General features: G+C 41.3%; 1 protein-coding gene and 1 pseudogene across 1 annotated transcript in view; one reads left to right on the top strand and one right to left on the bottom strand.

Moving 5' to 3' along the window:
• The window catches only part of Sh2d4b (SH2 domain containing 4B), a 98,772-nt gene extending 71,260 nt beyond the window's left edge, over nucleotides 1–27,512 (top strand). Inside the window, exons 7-8 of the mRNA XM_036198623.1 lie at nucleotides 21,376–21,596; nucleotides 26,146–27,512. Coding sequence (XP_036054516.1) covers nucleotides 21,376–21,596; nucleotides 26,146–26,238 — 314 coding nt within the window. The 3' untranslated portion in view covers nucleotides 26,239–27,512. The remainder of the gene's footprint in view (nucleotides 1–21,375; nucleotides 21,597–26,145) is intronic.
• LOC118591139 lies at nucleotides 3,360–3,939 on the bottom strand (annotated as a pseudogene).
• Nucleotides 27,513–27,901: the final 389 nt, after the last annotated feature.

Below are 27,901 nucleotides of genomic sequence, written 5' to 3'. Positions count from 1 at the left end.
ACTTTCTTTCTCAGTGGCTTACCTTGGCCACAAAGAAAGTAAATTCCATGTGGAGCTTCTTTGATGGCCATCATCTTCTCCAAATTAGATTGGTGCTGCCAGGAGCAGACATGACTCATTGTCATTAAAAAAAGAACTAATGTTATTAAAACATATTAAATGACATATTCTGTAGAACTCTGAAGTGTTTGAAGATCACCTGTCTACCTAAGAAAGCATACCTAACATGTCTACAAGTTTGATTGTAATAGGTGACTAACAACTAACCTGCATTTCTTTATTATCCTAAATAGTTTGTAATAATAACTTTTAAGGACTAGAAATTTACATTACATTGTTAAAGAAGCTGTTTAGGTACAATAACTTGAACAAGATTAGAAATGTATGTACAGTATGTTCTAAAAAATAATCTCAAATTTGTATCAATATACAAAGATACATATCAATGTAAAATATTTAAAACAAGTAGTTGCTTTTTAAAAGTAGATTCAATAATCTACCCTTTTACCCTATCATATTTATATTCCCTTTTTTCTTTCCAAAGTAGATTCAATAATCTGTTCTTTTATCCTATCATTTCTATATCTCCCCTTTTTCCTTTCAAACAAGAACCCTGAATCTAATCTTTTTTGTTTAGCTTTTTACTGACCATTACTAATAACTTGTAACCAACCACCCTAAATGATGACAAATATCCATAACCCAGTGAACAACCAAAAAACACCTACCCAACTTCTTGGGAGTGGGTGTCATTTCCTTAAAATTACTTTCTGCTGTCTGGAGGTGATGGCATATTTAGGGGATACTGAAAAGAAAAATTTGGGTTAATTGTCAAGTCCTGGGAGAGGTAGCTGATTATTTTTTTGTTGAGTCTCTGCATAATGGAAAAGTGTAGAGCTTGTCTCAAGTCTGGGCTAGAGTAGTCTGTGAGGCTGGGTCACCTCATCTAGCCACCTCAAAATTGTCCTGAGCAGTTTGTAGTCCAAAGCTGATATTTAGGTGGTATTTTTCAGCTTAGTGGTGTTATCATAATCCTGGTGGAATTGTTGTTGTGGGCCCCATCCTCCTTTTGGAGACTTCAAAGATCACTGTTAGGCATGGTTTTGGATCACTGCAGAAAACTTAAACATTGTAAATGTCATATGCAGCATATCTTGAAGAGGTTAAAGGATCAATATTTGTTATGTACACCCAGAGTACAAAACTTAATTCCTAGTTACCTGATAGAGACTCAAACCTGAAATCATGTACAGGAAGCTAGATGAAGTCTTTTTCTAAAATTAGTTTGTATTTTATATGACAATTAATATCATGACAAAAAGTTAAATATATATATATATATATATTATAAATTTTGAGATAGTATTCAGAGATTATGAAAAAGTTTTTTTATTAAGGAATTTTTTTATTCATTTTACATACTGATCTCCTCCCTCCTCCCACCCCTCTAGCCTTACCCCCATGAAAAAATTTTAAAGAGTCAAAGTAACACCAAAGGATTATGAAATTAGTGGCAATAAAATAATTCCTTAATTTTTGTTTTTCTTCTGCCCCATATCAGGTACCTCTTCTGACATGAGACAGAGATTTTGGATTTTACTTTAACAAGCATGCTTGGGCTTAGAGAAGGAGAAAGTCATACTCCAACTCCAAAGCCGGCTTTAATTTTTAATTGAACTGGGACTAAAAAAGACCATTTGCATTATGTGTTTGTGGAGAAAAGCAGAAAAAAAACAGTTGAGAAGATTTATGAACTTTTATCCTGTTGAAAATATGATATGTCAATAAGCCAATTTACTCTTTTTCTTGGGACTTTTTTTGGGGATGATTTATCCTTTTTCTTCACATGTCACAGTTGTTTAGTAGCCTTCAGATTCCTTAGCTGGATGCCTTCATTCTCCTGAAAAGACAAAAACAAAACCCTTCCCCAAACTGAATTTTGTGGACGTTCCCTTATAGCAAGTTATATCTGTTCAAATGAAAAGCATTTGTTAGTTTTGTAGGTTAGTATAGATTGACTAGCCATGCTGTTTGATGAGCTATCTACTACCTCTTCTAATCAAGAGGTCTCTCTTGTTCAAATCTAATCTTTATCAATTTTGATTTATGTTTTTTCCTGATTTTTTTTTGTTTGTTTTATTTGCTAAAGCTGTTATATCTTCCAGAGAAGGAGTTTCCTCCATGGTGACAGGAAATTACTGAACTGAATTTGATATGGGGCCTGTGAGGCAAAGGGTTACCTTGACTGTCCCTTGTTGATTCATTAGTCCAATATCTGCCTTTGCCACACCTTCTGCATACTGCAGAGGGAGGGGTATTCTGTTTGGAATGTTTTTAGAAAAAGCATTGTTTCTAGGAACACCCTGTTTACAATTCCTTTTTAGGTGACCTTGTTTACCGCAATTGAAACATTTAACATTTTGATTTTTCTTCAAACCTCTGGAAATTATTTTTCCTATACAAGTACCATTATGGTTATGAGATTCAATATTGACTGTATCTTGGATCCATTCTTTTTGGAATGCTGATCTTGCCTTTAATGGCCTAATTACCCTTTTGCATTGTGCATTAGTATTTTCAAAAGCCAACGATTCAATTATTATTTGTCTAGCTTCTGAATTTGCTATTATTCTATTTACAGCTGAAGTCAGTCTTTGTAAGAAATCAGAGAAGTTTTCTTTTGGGTCCTGTATAACTATGGTGAATGACTCAATTTTGTTTCCTATTTCTTCAATTCTGCCCCAAGCATTCAAGGCTGCTGTGTGGCAAAGCAAAGATGTGCTCATCATATAGAGACTGCCTTTGTACATTATAATCTCCCTCTCCAAGAAGTTGGTTTTGGGGGATTTTGATACCTCTAGTGCTGCTTCATTGTTCAATGGTCTTAGCCTCATCTTTCTACCAGGTCCTCCACTATAACTGAGGACCAGTCTTCAGGACTGCTGTAACCAAGTCTCTTCAGTCTTGTGGGATAATTCTATTACAAGTTGACCACAAGTTTAAAATCTGCTTGACAGAAGGTGAATGCATGCCATATGAGACTATCACTTCCTTGAATCTCTTTAAATCTAACATTCCAATAGGAATCCAATCAGTTTGTACCCATTCTTGGGGATATCTATCATTTGGCAATTCCTATAAGCTTATTGGATAAATTAAAGTTGTTTGTTTGAAAACCTTAGGCTCTTCCTCTCTAATCTTATAATACAACAATAAGATTGGTTCTCCTTTAAATTCCTCTGTCTGGGTATGAATATCTCTATGATCTGTTTTAATAAGTTTTTCTAAAATTGGTCTCTTAGCACTCATGTTTTTTTTTTTTTTTGGTGGTTCTCCAACTTGATTTGACACACAGCAGCTTAGTTCTCATTCACATTGACTGTCTATAGATTTTTTAATGTGGTAACAGGTACGTAAGTTACCAATGTTTAGAGCTTGTTTGGTGAGTCCTCATCCTCATTATGTTTTCTGGACAGATGTTCACAGATACAATATGGAACATTCCTTGTTCCTTTGGCCCAGACAGCTTTATTCAGCCTGGTATCAATACACACATCTGGAGTCCCCATCTCCTTCATGGCAAATTTCTGGATTTCTTTGAGTGCCCTAGGTGCATGCTTCTTGAAGCCAGCTCCATGTATGCACTTGTGAATGTTCATGGTATATTCCCAGGTCACCACCTCATAGATGGCAGATGGCCCTTTTTCTTCTTGCCACCCTTCTTTGTGGGAGTGATTCTGCCGGGCCCAAGATGGAAAAAAAGGCCTTAGCACTCCTATTAACCAATTTTTTTTTAGTGATAAAACAAAAAATGATAAAATCAATAATGTTTATAATTGACATTACATAAATCCCATCTAAATTAATTATCTTCTCATTTAATTGTTCCATTTTCAAACTGTCCAGTGTATTGTCTTACAAAGACGTAACTTCCTCCATTGTAATAGTGTTTCCCATTTTTTAACATGGGAAAGACTCTCTATCTTTTTTTAAACTAATTCACCCCTTTAAGAAATCCCAGTTGTCTCACCAAATCTGCTGCTGACGTGATGATAATGGTGAAGATGTGAGGCTGACTGCTGCTGTGTAGAACAGTAGAAGCCTGGGTGGGTTGTCAAGGCAGACACCAAATTTGGCGGCAGCCTAAGGAGGGGGTCCAGGAAAAGCCCACAACCCCCTAGGAGAGAAGAAGCCAAAGAGCCAACTGTCTGAATGGGAGAATGTGCAAAAGCAGCTAACCCTTGCAGCATTTGGAGCCCAAATGTCTGTGTGTTGATTTTGCTGTAATAGAAAAATCCCAAACTTGCTCAGAGGCTTAGGGAAAAAAGAGAAGAGAAATTAGCCAGTGGGGCAGTGACTCCAGGCACATGCAGCTCCAGCCTGTGCAAAGCCACAGGCAAGTGGCTTTTTTTTTAAATTCATGCCCCACATTGGGTGCCAGATGTAGCATGAATTTTAATTGATCTTAATAATAAAAACCCAGAGTCAGATATAGGAGTAAATGCTGAAAGATCAGAGAAGTAAAGGAGCCAGCCACAATAGAGACTTCTTACTTCTACCAAATCCTCTATGGTTAACTAGTGGCTAGCTCTGTACTCTGATCTCCAGGCAAACTTTATTTGTTAGAGCCAAAATAAAATATTATTAAAGTAGATTGTCTTGAATAATCCATCCAAGAAAGGTCACTTGGTACAACTTAATGAAACCTGTGTTCTTTGCATATTAATAGAAACACTACCTGCACATACTCAGCAGTGACTAAAAACCATAGAGCTGTTGGTCACCCATATTGCCTTCAGACACCCAGCTAGGGAAAATGAATTTATCTTTAGTTTTACTTTCTATTTCAATGGAGAAAAAGGTAAGTTTTATGTTGTCACAGAACAAATAGAACCTAGATTTAAGTCTTAAAATTTATGTAACTGACTTCATGTTCTGCTGACATTTTCTACCATAAAGCATGTAGGGAAACTGTTAACACACAGAACAAAACTATTTAGTGACCAAGTTTTCTTTGATCTGTGACAGAATAAAAGAAAATAGCTCATCTATGGAGGACAGCAAACTGCTTTCATTTAGAAAGGAGTGGGCTATATTTATATTTTAGGATTATATTCCTTTTCAGTTTTGGTGTTAAAATGCCCCATCTTTTATGAATTGATGGTGATAGTTAGCAGTGGTTACTTTAATATATTGTACTTTTGAGGAAAAGCAGAACATTAGTAGCCCAATTTTGGCTCCTGAGACTTTTGTGTGTGTGTATCTTGTTCATCTCTAAAATGCCAAAGTTGAGAATAACTGGAAGGTCCCAGTTTCCTTCCTAATGTGGGGTTTCCTGATGGGTATGTGGGACTCTTTCTGTACCAATCCCTACAGAGACAGAGAGCTTATCCCATGGGTAGCATGTACCCGTCTGTTAACCCCCTTGGCAGGGACTCTGCTCATGCCTTTGGTGGAGGTCCTACTTCATGTAGCTCTCATTTTCTGGGAGTACTGGGTTCACTTAGTTATGTTCTTGTTGCAGTGATGGTGTAGGTGGAAGAGAATGATGGGCAGCATCTGAGTTTCTTAGAGTCTAGGCTTAGGACTCTGTCAGTTCTACTTCATACTGCTGGCCACAATTTGTCACCTTCGCTTTCCCTCCTCCTCCTCCTCCTCTTTCTTCTTCTCTCCCCTCCTTCTGCTTCTTTCTCTTCCTCCTCCTCCTTCTCCCTTCTTGTTCTTCTTTCTTGTAAAAAACTTTAAAAGTCATGTATCAAAGGGTGTGGACACAGTGAGTTAAGAAGAATTTGACTCAATGATGAAATATATCACAATTGAAGTGATGTATTACTATTCTTTTCCTAGGAGAGACATTCCTAGTCAGTTCATCTGGATTTTGCTGCAGATTAAGAATGACTAGTGTGATTTATAGTTCTTCTGTTTTTTCAGACATTTAGATGTGTTGTGGTATAATATAAACCACAGGACACACAGGGATCTCAAGATACAGGGTCCTTCTCTGATCTTGGGTATGTCATTTAACTTTGTTTGGGAAATTGACATTATAACATTCACTTCACAGGATACCTATGCAAATCAAACCAACAAAGATGCCTTGTCCCCCAAAGGAGCCATAAGGAAGTGCCAGTACTGGTGTGTCTTGGAGTGTGGGATCAACTACCAAAAGAGACTTTACCTCTTTAAGGAAATATGGTGTAGAGAAAAGATCCCAGAGCACAGATGGGAGGACACATGGAATGGAGATTGCCTTCCCTCTGGGACCAACCTGGGAGGCTAATCAGCCCTCTGTTAAAAAGAGTAGAAGAAAATCAATCCCTTTCTCTTTTACTCATTGCCCGCATCCCAGGAATTATGAGAGTCTTGAAGTTTTTCCCGAGATTTGCCAGCACATAAGCTTGGCTCTGGGAAAAAGCTATTTTTGGACTTCAGTGTATGCCTGACATTATTGAGTGTTCTCTGTCTGAATATTGGCTCATTCAGAACACATTTCTCTTCCTTAGCTTTGCTTCTAGAAAAGACTTAAAATATGTTCCATGGTTTGTTGTCTTGGCAATGATGCTTAGTGGCCTTGCTACTGCCTTTAGGGCTTAGCACAGAAAAAGGCTATCTGATTGATGATGGGCATGACATTGGTAAGTGAGTCCTGCTGGGTTCTGCTCAGATGCTGGCAGTGTGCCCCAAGTGTGGACACACCCTAATTTAAGTTGGGATGACTTCACTGAGGTGATATATTACTGGCATGGTGCTGATTCTTACAAGCATGAAGTGTGAGCTGACATTCCTCATCTTTGTTGGCAGTGTGGCCTCCAGGTCCAGGGAGCATAGAAGTTAGGATGGCTTTCCTTTGCCCACCCTTCTGATGAGCCACTTCCACGCAGTCCCTCATGGTTTATTTATACTGTGTCATTTGATATATACCATCTCACACCGCTGCTAATGGTTTCTTGAGCTGGACATGGATATCCCTTTACAGGTGACCACCATGAGGCCCAGAAAGCTGGAGAAACTGACTCACTCTTTCCCCACCAGTAAACCCAAGGGGTCAAACAAGATACAGGATTTTATCTATTCTTTTCTGAGTATTTCGTTCCCCCTTGAATTCTCTGCTATCCAGAGATAGGTATTGGGAATTTTTTTCAAAAGTCCCTCTTGGATTTATAAACTCTTACTGAGATTAACTTTTGGTACAAGCTGCCTCTTATTCTCCCTGACCCATGACCTTGCAGATCAGGGCTGATGTGGATTCCCTAACATAGCGTGAGGAGCTCTCTGGGAATGGCCAGTTTGTTCTGAAACCAGATGGAAAGAGTGAGCCCATGAGGTGCTTGCCTTTAGCTTCCAAGATCCATGGGAAAGAAGAACCTGGAATGAGGCTTTGGGGGGTATTTCTGTTTATGGATCAAGCCAGGAAGAGTTGCTGAGATTTATGAGGTCTGAATGAGAGGAAGAAATGAAAAGGAAAGGAAAGTTGATTAGTCCCGGGTTTCAGCATCAGATAAATGAAAAAAAGTAGTTAAAAAGGAAGAACATGCCTACTCCTAGGTATGATGGAGGGTAAGGTTTACTAGAAATATGTAGGAGAACATAGCCAGAGGCAGAGACATCTGGGAAAGTCCAGAGTGGACCATGTGGGAGAGGGGGAAGGAAAGGGAGAGGGGAGAGAGGGGAACCAGTACAGTAGCCTGGAGGCCCAGAAGAGATGAAAAGACCAGGTAACCAAAAATGGATTATATAGAGAAGGGCAGCCCAGGCCCTGGGCTGGAGAAGTTTAGGGTTGGGTTGAGGTGTGCTAGCCACAGGGCCTTGTAAGAGATGGGGACTGAGGGATGCTAGGAGAACCTGGTGGCCAGCTTTGATATGTTAAATAGGCACCTCAGCCATTTGTCCCAGGTTTGAAACTTAATAAGCTCAAGCACTAAAATTTTATGTGAAGCATCAACCGGGGCTGGGGACAGTAACAACATATGGTCTGTTTCTAAGGGTTACAAGTATTAAGTTTTACAAATTAATGCTACTGCTTGTTAGATGTGATAATCAACATGGTGGCTAATAGCTTTCATTAGTGGCCTTGGGAGGTGAACAATGGGACTTATAGTACCAGTGGCCTTGGACCTCCAGGGCACACTGTAAATCAGTCTTGTCACTCAGATGAGAAGTAAAGATGACATTATGTGACTATACCAAAGGATGATACTAATTTAGCCTCCCCTCTCAAAAAATGCACAAATCAAAACTTTCTTTCATTATGATCATTGGTTTTGAAGTCATTTCTAAAAGCCATAGGTATAACACCAGCCATTTGGAGGGCTGACATGCATGCCAAGTTAAAGAGCTCCCCTCTCTTGAGCAGAATTTGAAGAGAAAAATCCTCCACCAGTTCTTGTCTCAAATGCAAAACTTTTTAAAGGTGAAAAGAGCAGGTCATTTGACCCGTTTTCTTTGTTTTTGTAGTGCTGGAGATTGAATCTGAGGCTTCGCACAGGCTAGGCAAACATTCTTCCACTGAGCTGTGATCTCGCCTTCTTCTAACATTCTTGCTTAAGGTATTCCCACTAAGAAATGAAAGAATTGTTTTCATTCTTTCCCTGAAAGTGTGCCTTGGTTAGATAGCCCCCAAAGGGATTACAGAGAGCAATATTACTGCTGCTTAAGGCAAGCAGATTGCTCTGAGGTCCCTAAGGCTTTGACTTTCCTTTTAGCTGTCTAATTCTAGTGCCAGCTCTGCTCCCAAGCCCTGCATATGAAGTGGGGCTCTGTACCTGAAAGGCACAGAGGCATTATTTACCTCAGTGGCTTCCAAGGTCAGCAGACATGTGACTCCTTGTTCTTAAGCATGCACTGGGCTGTATCTCTGGGGCTGTGTTTGGCCGCACCTGTGGGAGTATGATGGCTTTTTATGTTTCAATAGCTTTCTGAACATGGTTTTGGCACTATGTCAAATACACATTGGCTATTCATTTACTCCTCACATAACTGTATGGAGTAGGTAATAATACTAAGCATTTTGTACAAAGAGCTCATAGTACACCATTCTTTATGCTCCACATACGTTCACTTAGTCCATGTCTGTAATATCAACATGCATTGGCCGTGCTATTGAATAGAAGAAGAAATGGAGGCCCACAGAATTGAAGCCACATGCCTCAGGCTACACTAGTAGTAAATGGGCATGGAGAGACTCACACTCAGGTGATCTGGCTTCAGAATTTGAGGAGCTTTTCATCATGCTGCAGTTCAGTCCTGTTACCATCTCACCAGTGAGGAAACAGACTCTGAAATCACCTCAAGAAACACAGTGGTTTGGATTGGTCCTGGACATCTTGAGGTAGAAGAGATGATTGTGTCTTTAGGGGAGATTTGGTGCAGAGCCCTGAGGAAGGAGCTGTATAGTACTAAGGAGCCTTAATGATACTGTCTGCAAAGTGTGGCAATAAGAAAGTCAGTTCCCAGAGAGAGTTTTGCTGTGGAATAGAGCAAGACTCTCTCCCACCTTTGGCTTTCTGCCTTGTCATGTGATCTCTTTTACACATACAAATTTGATTTCTGTTCTTCTACCATGTTGTTCCCTAGCCAGGGGCATTCACAAGACGTCCAGTTGATGAAATCTTGAACCTTTGGTCTCTCAAACTCTATGCCAAATAAGTCTGTCTCAGAGCAAACAAACAAACAAACAAACAAATGAATGAATGAATGAACAACTACTTGCTACACCTAAGTAATAAACAAAAGGGCACATTCCCTCATCTTCATGGAACTTATGCTCAATTGCAGGTGGTAGAAAAATGCATAGCAGAACCAAAAAGAATTTCAGCTCACAAGACTGAGAAGTTCACACACAGCTGGATCCAGTTTCAGGCTTTGTAAGGAATGTCTCAGCCACCACCGGCCCCTCTCTACCTTTGAGCTCCATGGGTGGGTCATAATTGCTTTCATTCTGAAGCAGACCTTGTTTAAGGTGTCATGCCTTAATTCTCCTAAGTTCAAATGCAGCAACAGAGAGGGTGGGCTTTCATTTAACAGCCCCAGTATTGTTCCCAAATGGCTTCTTTGTTGGCTCTGAGTTTTTTTTTTTGTTTGTTTGTTTGTTTGTTTGTTTGTGTGTGTGTGTTGGCTCTGATTTTGTTATATGATCACACCTAAGCCAATCACTGTGGCCTAGTAAATGAGCTGCCTAACTGGGCTGTCTTAAGACTTTCCAGAACAGGGATAGGCAGAGTTTACACTGTTGAAATTGTATAGACAGAAAGAAAAGGAAGATCCCAGTTTCTTTGCTAGAAGATGGTAGACAGGATTGAGTGGGAGACGTTAGTCTCTGTGGTTCTGAAGCAGTTAGGTGGGTTACAAGACTGACAGGAACCAAGTAATCATGCCGTCAATGGATTTATCCAGTTGAGGTAAGTGCTACACAGAATCTATAGCCAGCTTCAGAAATCATTCTGCTAGGTGGTGTCTGTCACTCGTCCTCATTTACAAAACTTTGTATGTGCATTGTCTCCAAGGCTATTCACTGGAGGGTGTGCTTAGGAGGTAGATGGACCTTAAGAGGCTACTGGGAGTATGATCTTAATAGGATGATGGGTGGGGGCCCATCATTCCTCTTTGCATTTCTGTCCAGGAAATGTGCATGTTCCTCCATCCCTATGCCATTCTTCACACTGCCACCCAGCTTTTCCTCCAGAGACCTAAAGTTGGTCTGCTTGACCATCAGCAAACCCTGTCCCTTTATATGTTGACTGTCTAAGGTGCTTTTTTTTCTAGAGATAGAGCACTGACCTGCACAAGTGGTTTCAGTGATTAGAACCTGGCATGTCAACTGTGAACAGACAGTCATGGACGACATTCCCTCTTGTGCATAAATATACCTGGAGCCAGGAAGCCATCCGCTAAAACCCTTGTCTCAGCAGTTAGCCATGGTTCAATTTCATTTGGAGGTATAAAAAAAATGAAGGCGTTTGAACATATTCATCACAATCTCTGTGGCTTTCAGATGCTTTGAGAAACATTTGAGAATGAAGAGCTTAATAACTCCAGCCTCCTTAATGATATTGTCTGCAAAGTGTGGCAATAAGAAAGGAAAGTCACAAAAATGAATGAGAAATAGCTAAGCGGTAATGGGGGAGTTGTCAGCCGGTGAGGCAAAGCCGCAGCAAAAGCTTTAAGAAATATGCATGTCAGATAAATTGAGACTCATAAAAAGGGAACCAGGGCAGCCGGCCTGCCTGTGCGTCTTTCTTTCTCAGAGAGAGGCACCGACAGAAATGAAAAGAGCTCATTTGGTTGCTTGGGTAGCTTCAGTTCCCAGCTAATGATTTCCAAAGATGGAATTGGGGTTGAGGAGGAGATGGAGACCTGGGTCGGGTTTGAGGCTGTGTTAACTGGCAGATTTATGGGAATATCTGAGCATGGCAACTTTTGGGACTATGAAGTACCCTCCTTCTGTTGAGCAAATATTTTGATAGTGAACAATTTGTTCTTGGTGCTAGAGAGTATCCAGGTGGGGTTTGGGGCAAGGGTTAGGGGGTGTCAGTATGTGTCTACTTAAGGTCTGTACTTAGATGCAGCAATGGAGGAAGCTGGATGCTGCTGGCCCCTTCACTGGGTTGCTGACGGCAAACATCAGCCTCGGGACAGTAAGGTGTTACTGGAGGGAGGGCAGAGTTGGCCTGGCTTGTTTTCTAACTTAGCAAACATCCCTGATTCTGCACTGTCATTCTGCAGCAGCCAGTAATCCTGGGCATAGAGACAACTCCAAGGAAGGGCTTGTCTCCTGATAGTGTCCCTATCATTTTCTGCTGATGCCCAATAGAGGGCGCTATAGTCATTGGGCTGCTTTGAACTCTGCAAACCTGCAGGGACATTCAGGTGAATCCTTACTCCTTCATTTCTATTAAGGGTCCAGGTAGGTGTGTGTGGAGGTGTTTGCTTCAGTTTATTACTGTAGCTGTGACATTTGGGTTTGTGTCTCAAAGGTGGCAACAGCACCCCACTTCCCACTGTGGTCACAGCCTTCATGAGATCCTGGTGTTGTTTCATTTAATATGTCCTTTATGACCTCCATGTCTGTGGGCTCTGGATCCAGGGATTCAACCAACTGTGAAGGAAAATGTAGTTAGATCTACAAAGATTTCATCTATTCAAAACATGCACAGACTTATTTTTGCCATTGTTGCTTAATATGTCATTGCATTAGATAGTATGAGGCACCCAGAGATGATTTAAAGCACCCAATACAGAAGGATTTCACAGCTTATGTGCAAATACCAAGCCATATGGTATAAAAGGACATGGATCCTGGAATCACCTTCCTTGGATACACAGGCAGTACTGAACTTAATCTCCGGGTCCCTGGTGATGAGTCTATCTGTGCTGGAAAGACTGCAAAACATGGATACAATTTCTTGTTTGTAGATTCTAGTTGCTCTCTCCTCTCCACATGACACCCTCGGGCATTGTGTCTTCAAGGGTGGTTAGCCTTCCTATTAGTCTGTGCCTAGAGACCTGGTCCTGGCTCATGTAGAACTCAGCCAACTGAGAGGCCTCTGTGCACTTCTTGGTTGAGTCTTCATGGGGTAGGAACTGGTCCTGCTAATCCACACATTGCTCACAGTCTTCCAGTTTCCTGCATGGGAGGTTGTGGGCTATACCTGGGAGAGTAGACTGACAGACTGCTCCTCTTTCCCACCTCTGCCATTCACTAGCTGTGAGACATTTGGGAAGTAACTCAGTCTCTTTCTGCCTCATTTTCTTCTCTACAAAATGGGGATGGGATAAAAGTACCCTCCTCAAAAGATTATTCTGAGGCTTCAGCAAACTAATGCTGATTGACTTCTTAGCACAGTGGTTGTCATAATGACAGCATTTCATGAATGCCAGTCATGGGATTGCAGTTCCAGCTAGTCATTTATTCTGTGCTCCTTATTGATGACCTCTTACCTCTTTACCTGATGATTCCTTAGGAGGCTGGACATTGAAAATTAGGAAAAATCCTAAATGCTGAAAGTTGAGGATATTAATCACCACTTTCTTCCCTCATCCCCACAACTAATTATTATCAGAAGAAACAAGACCACCCCTATTTATCAACATACTCAACAACATACTCAACTTTGTCTGTGTTCTTCACTCACATTCTTTCCTTCCCTGCAAATAGCCATTCTGCCAGGCAAGTTTAACAAGAGTTCTTGTATATACATTTGCCTCTGGCTATCCACATGTTCTTGGCTTCAGATGTCCCAATGACATCAAATTTCATTTCAGTCCCTTTTACAAGTAGTATTTGCATACCATCTGTGTATCTCTCCCTGTATACGTTATTTTTAGATGACTTACAGTCCTCAATACAGTAATGTGCTATATACACAGTTGTTATGCTATATTGTTTAGGAAATAATGAGAAGAAAAATGTCTACATGTTCAGTACAGAGTAGATCCCTGCCTCCCATCTTGTCTTCTGTTGTTGCAGAACCTGCAGGTATAGAGAGGGCCGACATGTGTCACCCACAGGGAATAACTTCTGGTCATTCCTTTTCTTTCATGATAGTGTTCTATGTGATTTGAACTTGTTGCTTCTCTGTGACTAACTTTATGTAAACTTCATTTTCCTGAGCTTTTCCAGGAGAAGTATTTCTAGCTCCATAGAGCTGCTTCTTCTATACATAGTGTTTACGGGCAGAGCAGCTGACTTTTGAGGTGTTTAGTGTCTTAGCCAAGTTCTACACCATGACCATGACAACTCTTTTATAAAGGAAAACATTTAAATGGGGGCTGGCTTACAGTTCAGAGGTTTAGTCCATTATCACTATGGCAGGAAAAATGGTGGCATGCAGGCAGACATGGTGCTGGAGAGTAATTGAGAGTTCTATGTCCAGATCTACAGACAGCAGGAAAAAAGAGATACTGGGCCTGGCTTGAGGATATGAAACCTTAAAGCCCACTCCAGGGGACACACTTTCTCCAAGAAGGCCACACCTCCTCCAACAAGGCCACACCTCCTCCAACAAGGCCACACTTCCTAATAGAGCCACTCCCTAGTGACCAAGAATTCAAATCTATGAACCTATGGGGGATAGTCTTATTCAAACCACCACAGCTAGGCTCTGCTCCTTCCCTCTGGTGGGTATGGACCTATTTCTCCCTTTTGCCTTTGTTTGTATCTTGCTGAGTTTTGATTCCATTTTTGTTAGTTGAAGATGGCCCTGGGTGGTTTCACTTTGGCTTCTTGCGTTCACATTTAGTCAACTAGTCAGCCTCCTGCTTTCTATCTAACTCTGATCCATCTGTCTCTTCCTTCCTCCCTCCCTCCCTCCCTTCTCTCCCTCCCTTCCCTCCCTCTCTCCCTCCCTTCCTCCCTCCTTCCTTCCTTCCTTCCTTCCTCCCTCCCTCCCTTCCCTCCCTCTCTCCCTCCTTCCTTCCTTCCTTCCTCTCTTCCTTTCTCCCTCCCTCCCTCCTTCCTTCCTCTCTTCCTTTCTCCCTCCCTCTCTCCCTCTGTCCCTCCCTCCCTCCTTCCTTCCTTCCTTCCTTTCTCCCTCCCTCCCCTCCCTCCTTCCTTCCTTCCTTCCTTCCTTCCTTCCTTCCTTCCTTCCTTCCTTCCTCCCTCCCTCCCTCCCTCCCTCCCTCCCTCCCCTCCCTCCCCTCCCTCTCTCCTTCCTTCCTCCCTCCTTCCCTCCTTCCTTCCTTCCTCTCTCCCTCCCATACTCTCTTTTTCTTTTCTTTTTGTCCTCCTCTGTAGACTCTGATGCCATGAAAATCTTGTGCTAGTGTCGTGTTCCCATCGTCTTCTGTAATTGCAAATTGTCATAGTCTGTTTGGATGGCTATAGAAAACTGTCTGAGACTGGGTAATTAATAAGGAACAGAAATGTATTTCCTTATCACACTGAAGCTTGGAAAGTACAAGGTTGAGTTGAGGTGCCCACTGAGGACATTGAAGACATAAAGAAAATGTTGGGAGTGGACACAACAGCAATCTTGAGAGGCCCTCAGTGCCATGTCAGCATAGAACCTGCTCTTATACTAGGTGGGATCATGGTTCCAAATGCTTTAGATGTTGTTTTTTTCCCTTCACTTGTTGCTTGTCTACTAATCGATAAGAGTTTAATTGGTTTGGTGTTGAAAGGAGTCATATGTGTTTACCTTCTAGGTGATCTTATCTTTCATGCTTCGCTGAATTCTTTCCCACATTCATTTTCTGCTTCTGCTATTTGGGGGTTGTGTGCTGTTACTATCTGTCTCTTATTGGTTGATTTGGATGATTTATCATATGTAATCTACAAATTACAAAGTTAGTATATAACTTAATATAAACAAACAGGACTTCAAAGCTGGAATCATCCTGCTTCCTACTACTAAAATGTTTGCTATAATAATTGGTCTCTTTTAAAATATAATATTTTGATTAGTTCTTTGAGACTCTCTGACAATGTATTTGGATCATGTTCACCTCTGTGGAGGTTTGAATAAGAATGGCCCCCATAGGCTCATATATTTGAATGCTTAGTCATCAGGGAGTGGCATTATTTGGAAAGGATTAGGAGGTGTGGCTTTGTTGGAGGAAATGTATCACTGAGTGTGGGCTTTGAGGTTTTAAAAGTACAAGCCAGGTCCAGAGTCTCTCTTTTTGTGCTGCCTGTGGATCTGGATGTAAAAGTCTCAGCTACTTCTCTAGTACCGTGTCTGCCTTGTGCATCCATGCTTCTTGCCTTGATGATAATGGACTAAATTTCTGAAACTGTAAGTAAGCCCTCAATTAAATACTTTTTCTTATAACAGTTGCCATGGTCATGGTGTCTCTTCACCACAGCAGATAATACCAAGATAATCTCTTACTTCTATTCACTCCATCTCCTCCCAGACCCACCTCCCATCTTCTTACTCCCTCACACCTTTGTGTCCCCTCTCTCTCTGCCCCCATATCTCTCTCTCTCTCTCTCTCACACACACACACACACACACACACACACACACACACACACACACACACGTGTGTGTGTGTCTCTGTCTCTGTCTCTCTGTCTCTCTGTCACACACACACACACACACACACACACACACACACACACACACAACTTACCAAGTCAGTTTGTGCTGTCAATATACTCCTGGATATGGGGCTATAAACTGGAGTATGATCACCCTATTGGGGGTCACACCCTTAAAGAAAACAGACTCTCCCTTCATCAGAAGCCAGCAGCTGTCAATAACTCAGTTATGGGTAGGAGCCTATGAGCTCCCCTTCTGTTCCTTGCTAGAATACTGACTAGCTTGGTCTTTGTAGGCAATCAGAGGTGCTTGAGTTCTTGATGCAGTGGTCCTGTCAAGTCCTGGAGACTGTGTTTCCTCTGGTCCTTTCCAACCTCTCCGTCTCCTCTTCCAAGACCTGAACCATGGGGAGGGGCAGTGACAGAGATGTCCCATTTGTGACTGGACTATCCACTGACACTTTGTTCTTATACTTTGAATATCTGTGAGTTTCTGCAATAGCTGCCATCCACCATGCAAATAAACTTCTCTGATGAGATCTAAGTGCTGCACTAGTGTACAGTTACAAAGACACAAATTTAGAGGGTAGTTTGATACTGTGTTTATTTAGCAGAATAATAGTTTTTCTCTAGGGCCTGTAAGCTTTTCAACCATGGGTTCTTGGCCAGGCATAGAACCAGGCCTTTGATTCCTCCTGTGGGCTTAAATCCAAATGAGAAAGCGTGATTATTCTCCTAACATTTGTGCTACTATTGCACCCATGGTTATATCTAGTCATACTAGTCATTATTGTAGTTTACAAGGTTAACAAATGGGCGAGACTGTTGATGATTTTCTCCTCACAGCAGCCTACATAGCACCTCCTGATACCATGAAAGCTAGCTAGCAGGAAGGAAGCTTCATGGTCAGTACCAACTTGATTTCTCCATGTCTTATGACCTAAGTGTGTGCCATCTTCAGCAATAAGGTCTTGTGATCAAGTTCTGGTGGGCAACCAAGAGCAGTGGTCATAGCCTGCATTATGTTGGGGACTTCCTGGATAGCCCTGACTGGGCTTTCTATTTAGCAACTGTGGCTTCTTAAAGGAGCATTAACTCTTGTGTAGGATAATAGCAATTAAACTCACTTGTGTGTTTGTGTTGTGTTGTGTGTGTGTGTGTGTGTGTGTGTGTGTGTGGTGTGTAGCAAGAAATACAAAATAGATTTTCATATGTCCTTGTCAAATACCTTAGTGTTAGTGAGCCCTCCACCACTTCCTCCTTTGTCCCACTCTGCCACCTAAACTTCCCTCCCCATTATTCCGCTGTCCTCCTTGATATTGTTTGTGTTTTACTATCCCCTGTCCTAGTTAGGTTTTGTGTTTGTTTGTTGTTTTGTTTTTGTTTTTGCCAGCTTGACGCATGCTAAAATTATCTGGGAAGAGGAATCTCAATTGAGAACATTCTTCCATCAGATTGGCCTGTAAGCAAGTGTTTAGAACAGGGTGAGTGAGCCCCTGGGGGCATTGCCACCCATGGTGAAGTGATTCTTCCTGGTATAATGCAGGATGAGCAAATGACTGGGACCAAGTCAGTGAGGAGCACTCCTCCGTGACTCCTTGTTCACTTTCTGTCTCCAGGTTCCTTAAGTTCCTACCCTGACTTCCTTCAGTGATGGACTCTAACTGTAAGCCAAAAGACACACCTTCCTTCTCAAGTTGCTCTTGGTTACAGTGTTTAACAAAGCAGGACAGCGCCTCCCTTAAGATTTCTTTTCCTCATCCCCATCAATACCCCTTTCTGGTTTCCTGGATTCTAGGGATATTCCAAATTAAACACAAAAATCTAAAGATTCTATGTTACCACGCACATTTGAGTGGGACAAACACATACGTTTGTCTTTTTGGAACTGTGTTATTTCACTCAATATAACATTTTCTAAGTATCCATTTTCCTGCAAATTCCACCATTTCACTTTTTTCTTTACAGCTGAATAAAATTCCATTGTGTATAGCTACCACATTTTCATTATCCATTGTAACTGAGCTTTTTGAACTCCTCTGTCTGTTCTTATCATGCTGTAAGGTTAATTTGTTGTTTGTGTTTAGACTGAACCATAGCATGTACTCACCATTCTTTCCTGGTCCTCATTTTCTGCCTAGGACACTCTGTTTTCCTAAAGCATATTGTTTAGTAACCAACTCCTTCAAGTTCACTTTTTCTGAGCATGATTTTATTTTGCTCATCTCCTTGAATTATTATCTTATTAAATATAGTTGTTTTGCACTTAGCACACTGAGTATATTATTTTAATTCCCTATGGCTTCTATTACTGCAATTGAGAAGTTAGCTTAACTGGTCTTTATTATGTATACAGTATTCTGTCTGCATGTATGCCAGTAGGCCAGAAGAGGGCACTGGATCTCATTACATATGGTTGTGAGCCACCGTGTGGGTTGCTGGGAATTGAATTCAGGACCTCTGGAAGAACAGCTAGTGCTCTTAACCACTGAGCCATCTCTCCAGCCCCCAAGCCTCACTTCTTGGCCCTCTCCAATGTCTCCACATAACTTAACTTAATCTCCCTGTGTCTTTCTAGCATTTTCTGTTTGAGATAACATAGTGTAGAGCAAAGAATCCTGTACTTGGAGGTCTGAGGACCCAAGTCCAAGTCTGGACTCTACCCTCTCTCTGTGTCCTTGGGAAATCCTGAACCTCCGTATCCTCTGTTTTAATCTCTTGGTAATAAGGTGTTATGAAGATTAGATAATATGGGGGTCATAAGGTGTCTAGATAGTGCCCAATACTGGCTTTGCCATTAGTTTCTTACGGCCCTTAGTACAAACTGGCTTTCATGCCTCAAAATGGAAGCATTTATATAGGGGATTCATGATGAGAGAGCTACATACCAATGTTATGGCTTACAAATGTAGTAATGATGTAGTTCCTAGAATAGGAAGGCCCTAACTGATGCACAATCTTATTTTAGCAACATTTCTGTTGCTGTAACAGAATGTCTGGACAAGAAGCAATTTAGAGGATAAAGCGTTATTTGGTTTACAGTACTAGGTTATAGTCTATCACTGTGGTAAATCAGGGACAAGAGCTTGAAGCTGCTGGTTATATCACATCTACAGTCAAGAGCAGAAAATAAGTGAAAGTGTGTATGTTTAGTGATGAGTTAGGTTTCTCTATTTTTATACAGTTCAGTATTTTATACTCTATTTTTATGTGGCCCACTTTCTTGATGGGTCTTCCTGTTGCAGAATATATGTTTAACTATGCAAAATTGTGTTGCATTTTTTAACTATGTAAAGATATATTGCATTTGTTTATGTTGCAGAATATTTGCTTAACTATGAAAAGGTGTGATACATTTGTTTAATTATGTAAAGATGTATTGCTGTTTTACCTTACCTTCCTAAGGCATGTGATTGGTCTAATAAAAAGCTAAATGGCCAATAGCGAGGGAGGAGGAGGTATAGGTGGACTTCTGGGCAGGAAGAGTAAGTAGAAGGAGGAATTTAGGCTCAGGAGAAGATGGAAAAGGAAGAAAGAAAAAGAGATGCTAGGGGCCAGACAGACAGACATAGAGGAAGCAGAAAAGTTGAACATACAGAGTGAAAGAAAGATAAAAGCCCTGAGACAAAATGTTGATGAATTGAAACAGGTTAAATTAAATCAAAAGAGCTAGTGAGACAAGCCTAAGCTAAGGCCAAGCATCCATAATTGATAATAAGTCTCCATGTCTTCATTTGGGAGCTGTTTGGTGGCCCAAAGAAAATTCCAGCTACATCTTCCCCCATCAGTTACGGAATTCAAGACAGTTCTGTGTAGACATGCACACCCACCTGTCTGGTCTAGATTGTCTCATGGGTGATTTTACATTGTGTGAAGTTGAAAATTAAAACTAACTATCACAAAACAATTTTTCTGTGCTTATTATTTGGGATCTCTCTCTGGTGTAGCTCTGGCATGGGACAATGTACTTTCTTTAGGTTTTCTGTGGCTAGGAGGCCTTCCTTCTCCTCCTCTATCTCCTGGACTATCCACTTTGCCTAATTTGGGAGAACTAGCCAGCTTGGTTGCCATTTGTTATGAGTCTTGCAAGAAGATGTAAGCAGTAGCCCTCCAGCATGTTGGCTGTCTTTAAAGGGGGTATTTAGCAATGAGGGTACAGGTGTTCTCTACCTCAGGCACAAGGAACATAAAGGGTGTGACCCTTGTCAAGGAGGGAAGTAGGTGTGCAGAGGGGGCTGTGATTCAGCCTCTCCCCTCTCCCCTCTTCCAAAACAGCAGAGGACCCACCAAACCCATGACTACCGGGATCAAATCCAACTAACCAACCAAATACATCTAGAACTTTTTATTGTGTTTGGAAGCCATAATGTACCTGTGGAGTAGATCTAGGATATAATCACATGAATATCAAAGAGCATCAGAGAAATTAATGGTTTGTCAGAAGATCCTTTGGTGTGGGGAGGTGTTAAAGAACAAATCTACCTCTTCTGGTTCCCTCTCCCCTTCCTATTCCTGATCTCCAGAATTTGACCTACCAAATACTTGCCTTTTCTGTCATTTGGACGAAGGCATCTTTATGAAAGCATTTCTAGGGAGTGCTGCCAATGCATAAGTAATTCCAAGGCTAGACTTGACCTCCATACTCTGATGCTACCACATGACATAGGTTGAAGCACTTTAGAAAGTTCTTGTCCTTGTGTGAGATGGAGTTTCATTATTTGTCCCACTAAGGAACCTTGAGCTGAGTGTGCATAGGCATCCAGAGGGAGCTTCCTTCATGCACAGGGGCTGCATATGCCCCAGGACAGCTATGAAGAAAATTGTAAACATACTCAAAGCATTATGATTGTGTATTATTTTTGGGTGAACTTTTTTTTTTGAGGACAATGTTGTACTTCAATGTGAGAAGGTTGGACCCTCCTGTCTTAAGGGAAAACACTATTCAGGTTTCATCTACTGTACCAGGTCATTGCAGCATGGTTCTCCATCATTCTGGCTAGTCATTAACTCTGGGCTTTAAGACTCTCTAGTATTTGTAATCAATAGATGCTATAATTCCAGTTCATTAGTAATTCCTTGCTTACCTAATTAATCCAAATTAGTGTGGTCTAATTTGGAGGAAAGCATGCTCCACTCTGGTTCTTGTAGGAATGCTATCCTCAGGCTCACAGCTGATTGTTCTGGGTCAGTATACTTCTGCCATAGCAGGTAGAGACCAGCCAACCACTAAGGCCCTTCTCCTCTCTTCCCATACCTTAGCCATCATGGTTGGCCTGTGAACTGAGCCAGAGAAAAGGGGGTGGGAGATGACTTGGCAGTGCAGTAGAAGGAGGTACAGAACCTATAAAGCCCTTTTAATTTTTTCCTTTCCTTTCCTTTTTTTTTTTTTAAATTAGGAATTATTAGCCGAAAAAATGCAGAAGACCTTTTGGAGAGTATGACCGAGGGAGCATTTCTGGTCCGGGTCAGTGAGAAGATCTGGGGTTACACCCTGTCTTACCGCCTACAGAGGGGCTTCAAGCACTTCCTTGTGGATGCCTCTGGGGACTTCTACAGTTTTCTGGGAGTGGACCCTAATCGCCATGCCACCCTCACAGATCTCATTGATTTCCACAAGGTATCCCTCTTTGAAGTGTTAGTAGAGTATGGATTGGCAGAAACTTGGGCTAAAGAGAGCCTGGTGCAAATGCAGCAGGTGTAGGCTACAAGCCTAAGGCTGCAGAATCTCTGAACTATGGCACATCCAGGAAGGAGAGACCAGAGGTTATCCAGGGTGGGCTTTGGGACCTATGCTTTCCCCTCTGCCTCATGCCTCATGGTCTCACCCCCTGTGTGTCTGTAATCCTTTGAGTGCCTATTGTCAGCACAGGGGCTGACAGTTGGCTCTCTGCCCGAGTCCCTGTCTTTGTCTCACCTCTCTGAACAACTGCTGCCCAGAATACTGGCAGCTTTGAAGGTAGCTAGAGTGCAGCAAGCATCCATGTGGCTATAGAAACTTGTCTCCACCACAGAGTCACGACTTTTTCTGTCTGAACTTGCTTTTCTACTTGGATATGTGTGGCCTTGGCCAGGTCACTAAGTCTTGCTGAGATCCCATGTCCTCTGCTTTTGTTGCCATTACAACAGAGCAAAATATATTGAAAAATTTATAAGGAAAAGAAATCCATTTTTTTTTTTCACAGTTTCAGAATCTGAGAAGTCCAAGACAGAAGGACTGTCACTCATAGGGGGTTTTCTTGCTACATCCATCTCCTGGTAGAATGTGGAAGAGCAAAGGAGAGAGGAGAGAGACAAGAGAATGGGCAAGAGCAGGAGGGGGCCAAATATGAGCCTGTGGAGATGGCTCAGTAGGGAGGAGGGGCTTCTGTGTGAGCATGAGGCTTGAGCTGAAATCCCCAACACCCATGTGGAAGCCAGTCATGGCAGCATACACTTGTACCCCAGTGCTAGGTTGAGGGTGAGGTGGTAGAGACAGGCACATCCTGAGGGCTCCTTGACCAACCAGTATAGCCAAAATGGCAAGTTCCAGGCTCAGAGGAGAGGCTCTGTCTCAAAATTTAAGTTGGAAAGTTACCCCTGACTTCCATAATTTCATATGTGCACTGGCAAGATCACTTTCATATTCACATGCAGACATATGCATCCCACCCCATACACACGTGCACAAGAACATACTCACTTTATAACAAGGAGTCCATTTCTCAGATAATGGCTTTGATCTACTTGTGGAGGCAGAGCCCTTTGACCTGATTGCCTCTTCTGGGTCCTATCCCTTAAAACAATTAAATTGCAACACATGCTTTGGGGGAGCCTATTTAAAGCATAAAATCAAGCATATGAATACACACAGTGCTTATTTGAAATCTTGTGGACTTTAAACTGCATATCCATAACTGCATCCCGTGACTGTCCACTGAGTATGGAGATCCTGTGTCCAGAACTCTGTCATTTCTCCCATTTCATTGACCCACATCAGGAAAGATGTTGCCTTGCAAATGTCCCACATATAGCATAGTGAGAAGCAGTTTTTGTGTTAATGCAGTTGTTGGCAGTTGTCATAACTGCAAAGTAGTTGTACCTCATCAACAAGAATGGAATGTCTGAGGGATTCTGAGATAGTTATGAGACCTCCAGGTCTAAAATCTAATGAGTTTCACAGGTGTAGAAGGTGTCACAGAATTGCTTGTACTTAGATTTTTCTGTAATAGCATCTCTTGGATTGTGTATTGCTTTTTAAAAATTTTATCTGTTCACAGAAGACCCCAGGCCTTGAGAGATACCTCCTCACTTGGCCTTATGAAAACCACCTATCTAGCTAGGCATGTTGAGAAACACCTATAATCCCAATGCTGTGGACGCTAAGGCAGGAGAATCACCAGTTCAAGGGAAGCTTGGGTTAAATAGCTCTAAATAACAACCCCCCCCCCCCCAACTAACCAACCAAAGGAGCAGCAGCAATAACACTACATCAAAAACAGAGAGAGAGAAAGAGAGAGAGAGAGAGAGAGAGAGAGAGAGAGAGAGAGAGAGAGAGAGAGAGCGAGAGCAGACAGACAGACACTTGGTCAGGGTCAATTTCTACTTGTGTTGGGAAGGATCTTCTAACAGCCACAGAAAGGAGGAAGAGAGTGTGTGGATTCTGGTAGCACTGTTCTCCATCAAGCGTATATGCCCTCATAATCACTGTGACCCCTATGTTATGGAGGCATCTTGGTCCTCTTCACAGACCAGGAAACTGAGACCAGGGAGGCCAAAGTATTTCGCTAAGCTCCCATGGCTGGTACCAGCTGCAATCAAGAGTTAAGCCTCCGACTTAACCTGTGCTTCCCACCAAGCCCCAGTGGGTTTTTTTTTTCTTCTGTTCAGAACAAGCCCCTTGACCAGCCATGACTCCTTGTCTCCACCAGTGTTTCAGTCAAAGTGTCCATGCCCAGCTCTCAGGGCGGGTTCTGCACAGGAAGTCCAGACCAGATGTCTTGGAAAGGCTTTCTTCATTCCAAATTTAAATTCTGGAGATCTATAATTTTACTTCTAGCCCTACACAGAGATATCATCTATGCCCATATGGAGGTCTAGTGGTTAGTTTTGATAAATTAAACTTTAATTACACCATTAGTTAATGATACATTAATATGGGAGCCTCATTCATTTCAAACATCCTATTCCATCTTTCACCTTGAATTACTAATGTGCCATGTGTTATTTGCTGGACAGTAGTAGCAAAACTCATGCACATATGAAAATACATAGATTTCTCTTTTTTTTTTTTTTTTTTTTTTTTTTTTAGACAGGGTTTCTCTGTATAACTGGCTGCCCTGGAACTTGCTTTGTATACCAGGTTAGCCTTGAACTCACACATCTGCTTCTACCAGTGCCACCATGCCTGGATAGTAGTTTTGTGACTTTCACAGCATATAACCCAACAATTTAACCTCCAACCCCATGGCACCAAATCATGGCCCCCAGAATCCAAATGCCAAGTTTAAATCCCAACTTCATCATCATGCATGGTTTTGGGTTGCTACTCAGGCTTTTTGTGGCACAGTTTCCTCTTTAGTAGGCATCCCTGTGAGATGTTAATGAGGTATTACTGTGTAGAGTGATGAAAATTTTTTTTAGCACATCATCAGTAGGTGCTGTCTGTTAGTAAAGTATGGTTGGGAGGGGTTGGAAATGAAGGTAAGTTATTAGAGTGCTTGGGTAGCACAAAGCCCTGGGTTTCATGCCCAGCATCACATAGACTGTATGTGTAGGTGTATAAGTGAGTCTGTGATCTCAGCACTCAAGAAGGAGAGAAAGGAGGATAAAATATTTAAGGTGATATTCAGCTACATAGTGAGTTTAAGGCTAGCCTGTGACTCATAAAAACCTGTCTCAAAATTATGTCTGGCAATTTTTTCCGCATTAGTATATGTACTAGGCCTTATAAATGCTCCATGGATTCTCTCATATGGGTGTAGAGTACAGCATAATTACTCATTCTCCTCTTGTGCCTATCTTTCCACCTTCCAGTTTCATGATCATGAACAGTGTTTCAGAGACTTCTGTACTATGTATATGTCACCTTGTCACTATGGATACACATGCAGCATTTTCCAGGATCAATTCCTTGAATTGAAATTGCTGGAAGGAAAAGTATGCACATTTTAATTAAAGAAGACCTGCCAGCTTGGCATCCAAAAACATGGCACCAATTCATGTTCCTGCTAGAACTATATGAGGCGGTTTCTTCCATCACATGGGCAGACACTATAGCTCACTTTTATCTAGTTTGCATTTCTTTCATGGCCACTGATGCTGAGGTGTCTTTTCATATACTTAATGGCTACTTCCAGTTAGTCACTTGTAAATTCTCCTTTCTTATTCACAGTCCATTTTCTATTTTAGGTATCTTTTTCTTGATATTATAATTCCTGTATCTACCAAATTGCTCTTTAGTTAAATCTATTCTGCTGAAAATATTTTAATTTAAACAGCCATGCTTTTCAATTGCATGCTCATTTTTTTTTTCTTATAACAGCCCACTCTTGTTTCATGGATGACTTACTCTGTTGAGAAAGACAATGTAGATCTCTTAAAGCTTCCTTTTGTTTCCTTTATAAGCTTGGTATTTTCTTAGAAATCTGTTGAACTATTGAGTCTGGCATTTTTCTGTTATAGTTGAGGTAGTCCTTAAATGCTTCAAGAATGAGACAGTCTTCCAACTTTCAATCTCAGGTTTATCAGTGAGTAGACAATTTCTGCTTTACAAATCTAGTGTCTTCTGCTATAGTCTTGGGGCCAACAATGAGTAGCTCTTTGAAAAGAATGGAAATGTCTGTACTTTGGGTCTCCTCAGTTTCACCAAGAATGGGGGCAAACATTTATTGGAGTTGTGTCACCAATCTGTCTTCAGCTTGCATTTCTTCTCAGATAATCTATTTGTTTTTCAACAATTATTTTACATTTTTACTTGTTGGTGGTCTTCCTTCTTATTTTCTCATATAGCACTGATGCATTTCTTTTTAAAAATTTTCTCCTTTTATTTCTGGAAAGTTGAATGAGGGAAGGTGGATTCATGTATGATCTTAGTCTTTCTGTCTCTAGTTCTCTACCTGATTCCCCATGAATATTTATAACTCTTCTTGCTCCTAATTGGATTTCCTTTCTTCTTTTTTTCCCTTTAGGAGGAAATAATCACTGTTTCAGGGGGAGAGTTGCTGCAGGAACCCTGCGGACAGAGGGATAGCCCACCAGACTATCACCTGTTATTTGAATGATGTTTTTTCTCCTCCTCTTTGGACTCCTTTGAATATCCCGATCTTGAGCTAAGCTTAAGGATATCCCCACAGGAAGCCTCATGGTCTTCTAGAAGATCCATCTCTCTTCAGATGAACAATGGCATTAGTGAGTCTCCAGAATGTTACAAAATATGACTACATTTATGAGACTGGCCCTATTCCAAAGCTCAAGACAGAAACCGATGCTCCCAGAGGCTTGTCTGTCATGGCTGTTCTAAGCCGAACTTCTAGAGTGAATGGATCATGTTTTAGTAACCCAAAGCAATTCCATTGCCGAACTTTACATTTAATATAGGTTTGTTTGTTGACTGACGGCTCTTCTGAAAAAATGTCCAACACCAATGTGCAATGGTTTCTAGCAAATTATTTTCTAAACCACTTCATAAAGCTACAGAGATCACAGCAGGTTTGGACTAACTTACATGGAAGACACAGATGTTGCATCTGTCCCAGTGTTCATGAGCTTGTTGATACTATCATGAGAATTACCTAAGGATTCTAAGCTCGAAACAGGAGACTGACTCTGTGCTATCTTCCTTGTTAAATCACTTCTACCTTATCTCATGTCTTGGCTCTTGTTTTGCAATATTGAGGTAATGATTTCTTGTGAATATTCACAAGATCTGTTATAGATTATAAATCCATGGATGGGTTTTTGATACTTGATGAGGCATTGGCTGTCTAGGATGCGCTCTTTTAAAGGGTTAGCTTTGTTTTCACTTTAATTCTTCTGTCTCCTCAATCTGAGCATGTTCTTCATATAATGAGAATAAGCTCCCAATAACTCAGTAATTGTCAGCAATGTTATATAATTTAAGCATAGTCCTGTTGTTTCCTTATGGCCACAGAGCAAGCAGATAGCAGACGTGACAGCAGAACTACAGGTTCAGAAATCTGGAAGGTTTGAGTTCTAATCCACACTCCAAAATTTACTGAAATCATAATCCTTGTAGCACTGGGTTTGGATTGTACCAAAAGGACAGAAGGACTCTGCAAACATCAAGGAACTGTTTCACCTGGTTGGAGAGTTGTCAGGTGTCTCTTGTTCTCCACCCAATCTCTTGGCTCTCCTCTTTCTCTCATCTTTGGCCATTTGTGCCATCACCCACCCCCATGGCTATCAGTGCAGCCAGTGTGTGTGTGTGTGTGTGTGACTGACTCTGCTTTTGTTCATTCACTGTGTTCTTTGGCTTCACTTGTACATACGTTGATGACACTTAGCCACATATGGTTTTTAGGGGGCGTTTATTTATTTGTCATTTAAACAGTTCTTCTTTATTCTTGAGAATTTCATACTTCTGTACAATAAAAACTTGATAAATTGCTAATATTTACTGTCCTCTTCCATCTACCCTCCCCCATATCCACCCCAGTATGCTCCCAACATCATGTATTTATAAAACATAACTCACTAAGTGCAATTAGTGCTGCCCATATGTACATGAGTGTAGCCTTTCACCTTTCATTGCACAATGGAAATCTTACTAGGGGCCACATCTTCAAGGAAGAGTGATTATCTTTCCCAGCAACTGTCAACTACTAGTACTTCTTCAGTAAGGGCTAAGACTAGAAGGTCTCTTTCATAGTTTCTTCTCTTACAATCTGAACAAGACTTACATGTAGCATCTGGTATTCTTTTAAG

The sequence above is a fragment of the Onychomys torridus genome, chromosome 9 (assembly GCF_903995425.1).
Source record: "Onychomys torridus chromosome 9, mOncTor1.1, whole genome shotgun sequence".
NCBI classification, from domain to species: domain Eukaryota; kingdom Metazoa; phylum Chordata; class Mammalia; order Rodentia; family Cricetidae; genus Onychomys; species Onychomys torridus.
The sequence above is the reverse complement of the archived record's forward strand: the minus strand, read 5'-3'. Positions and strand labels throughout refer to the sequence as shown.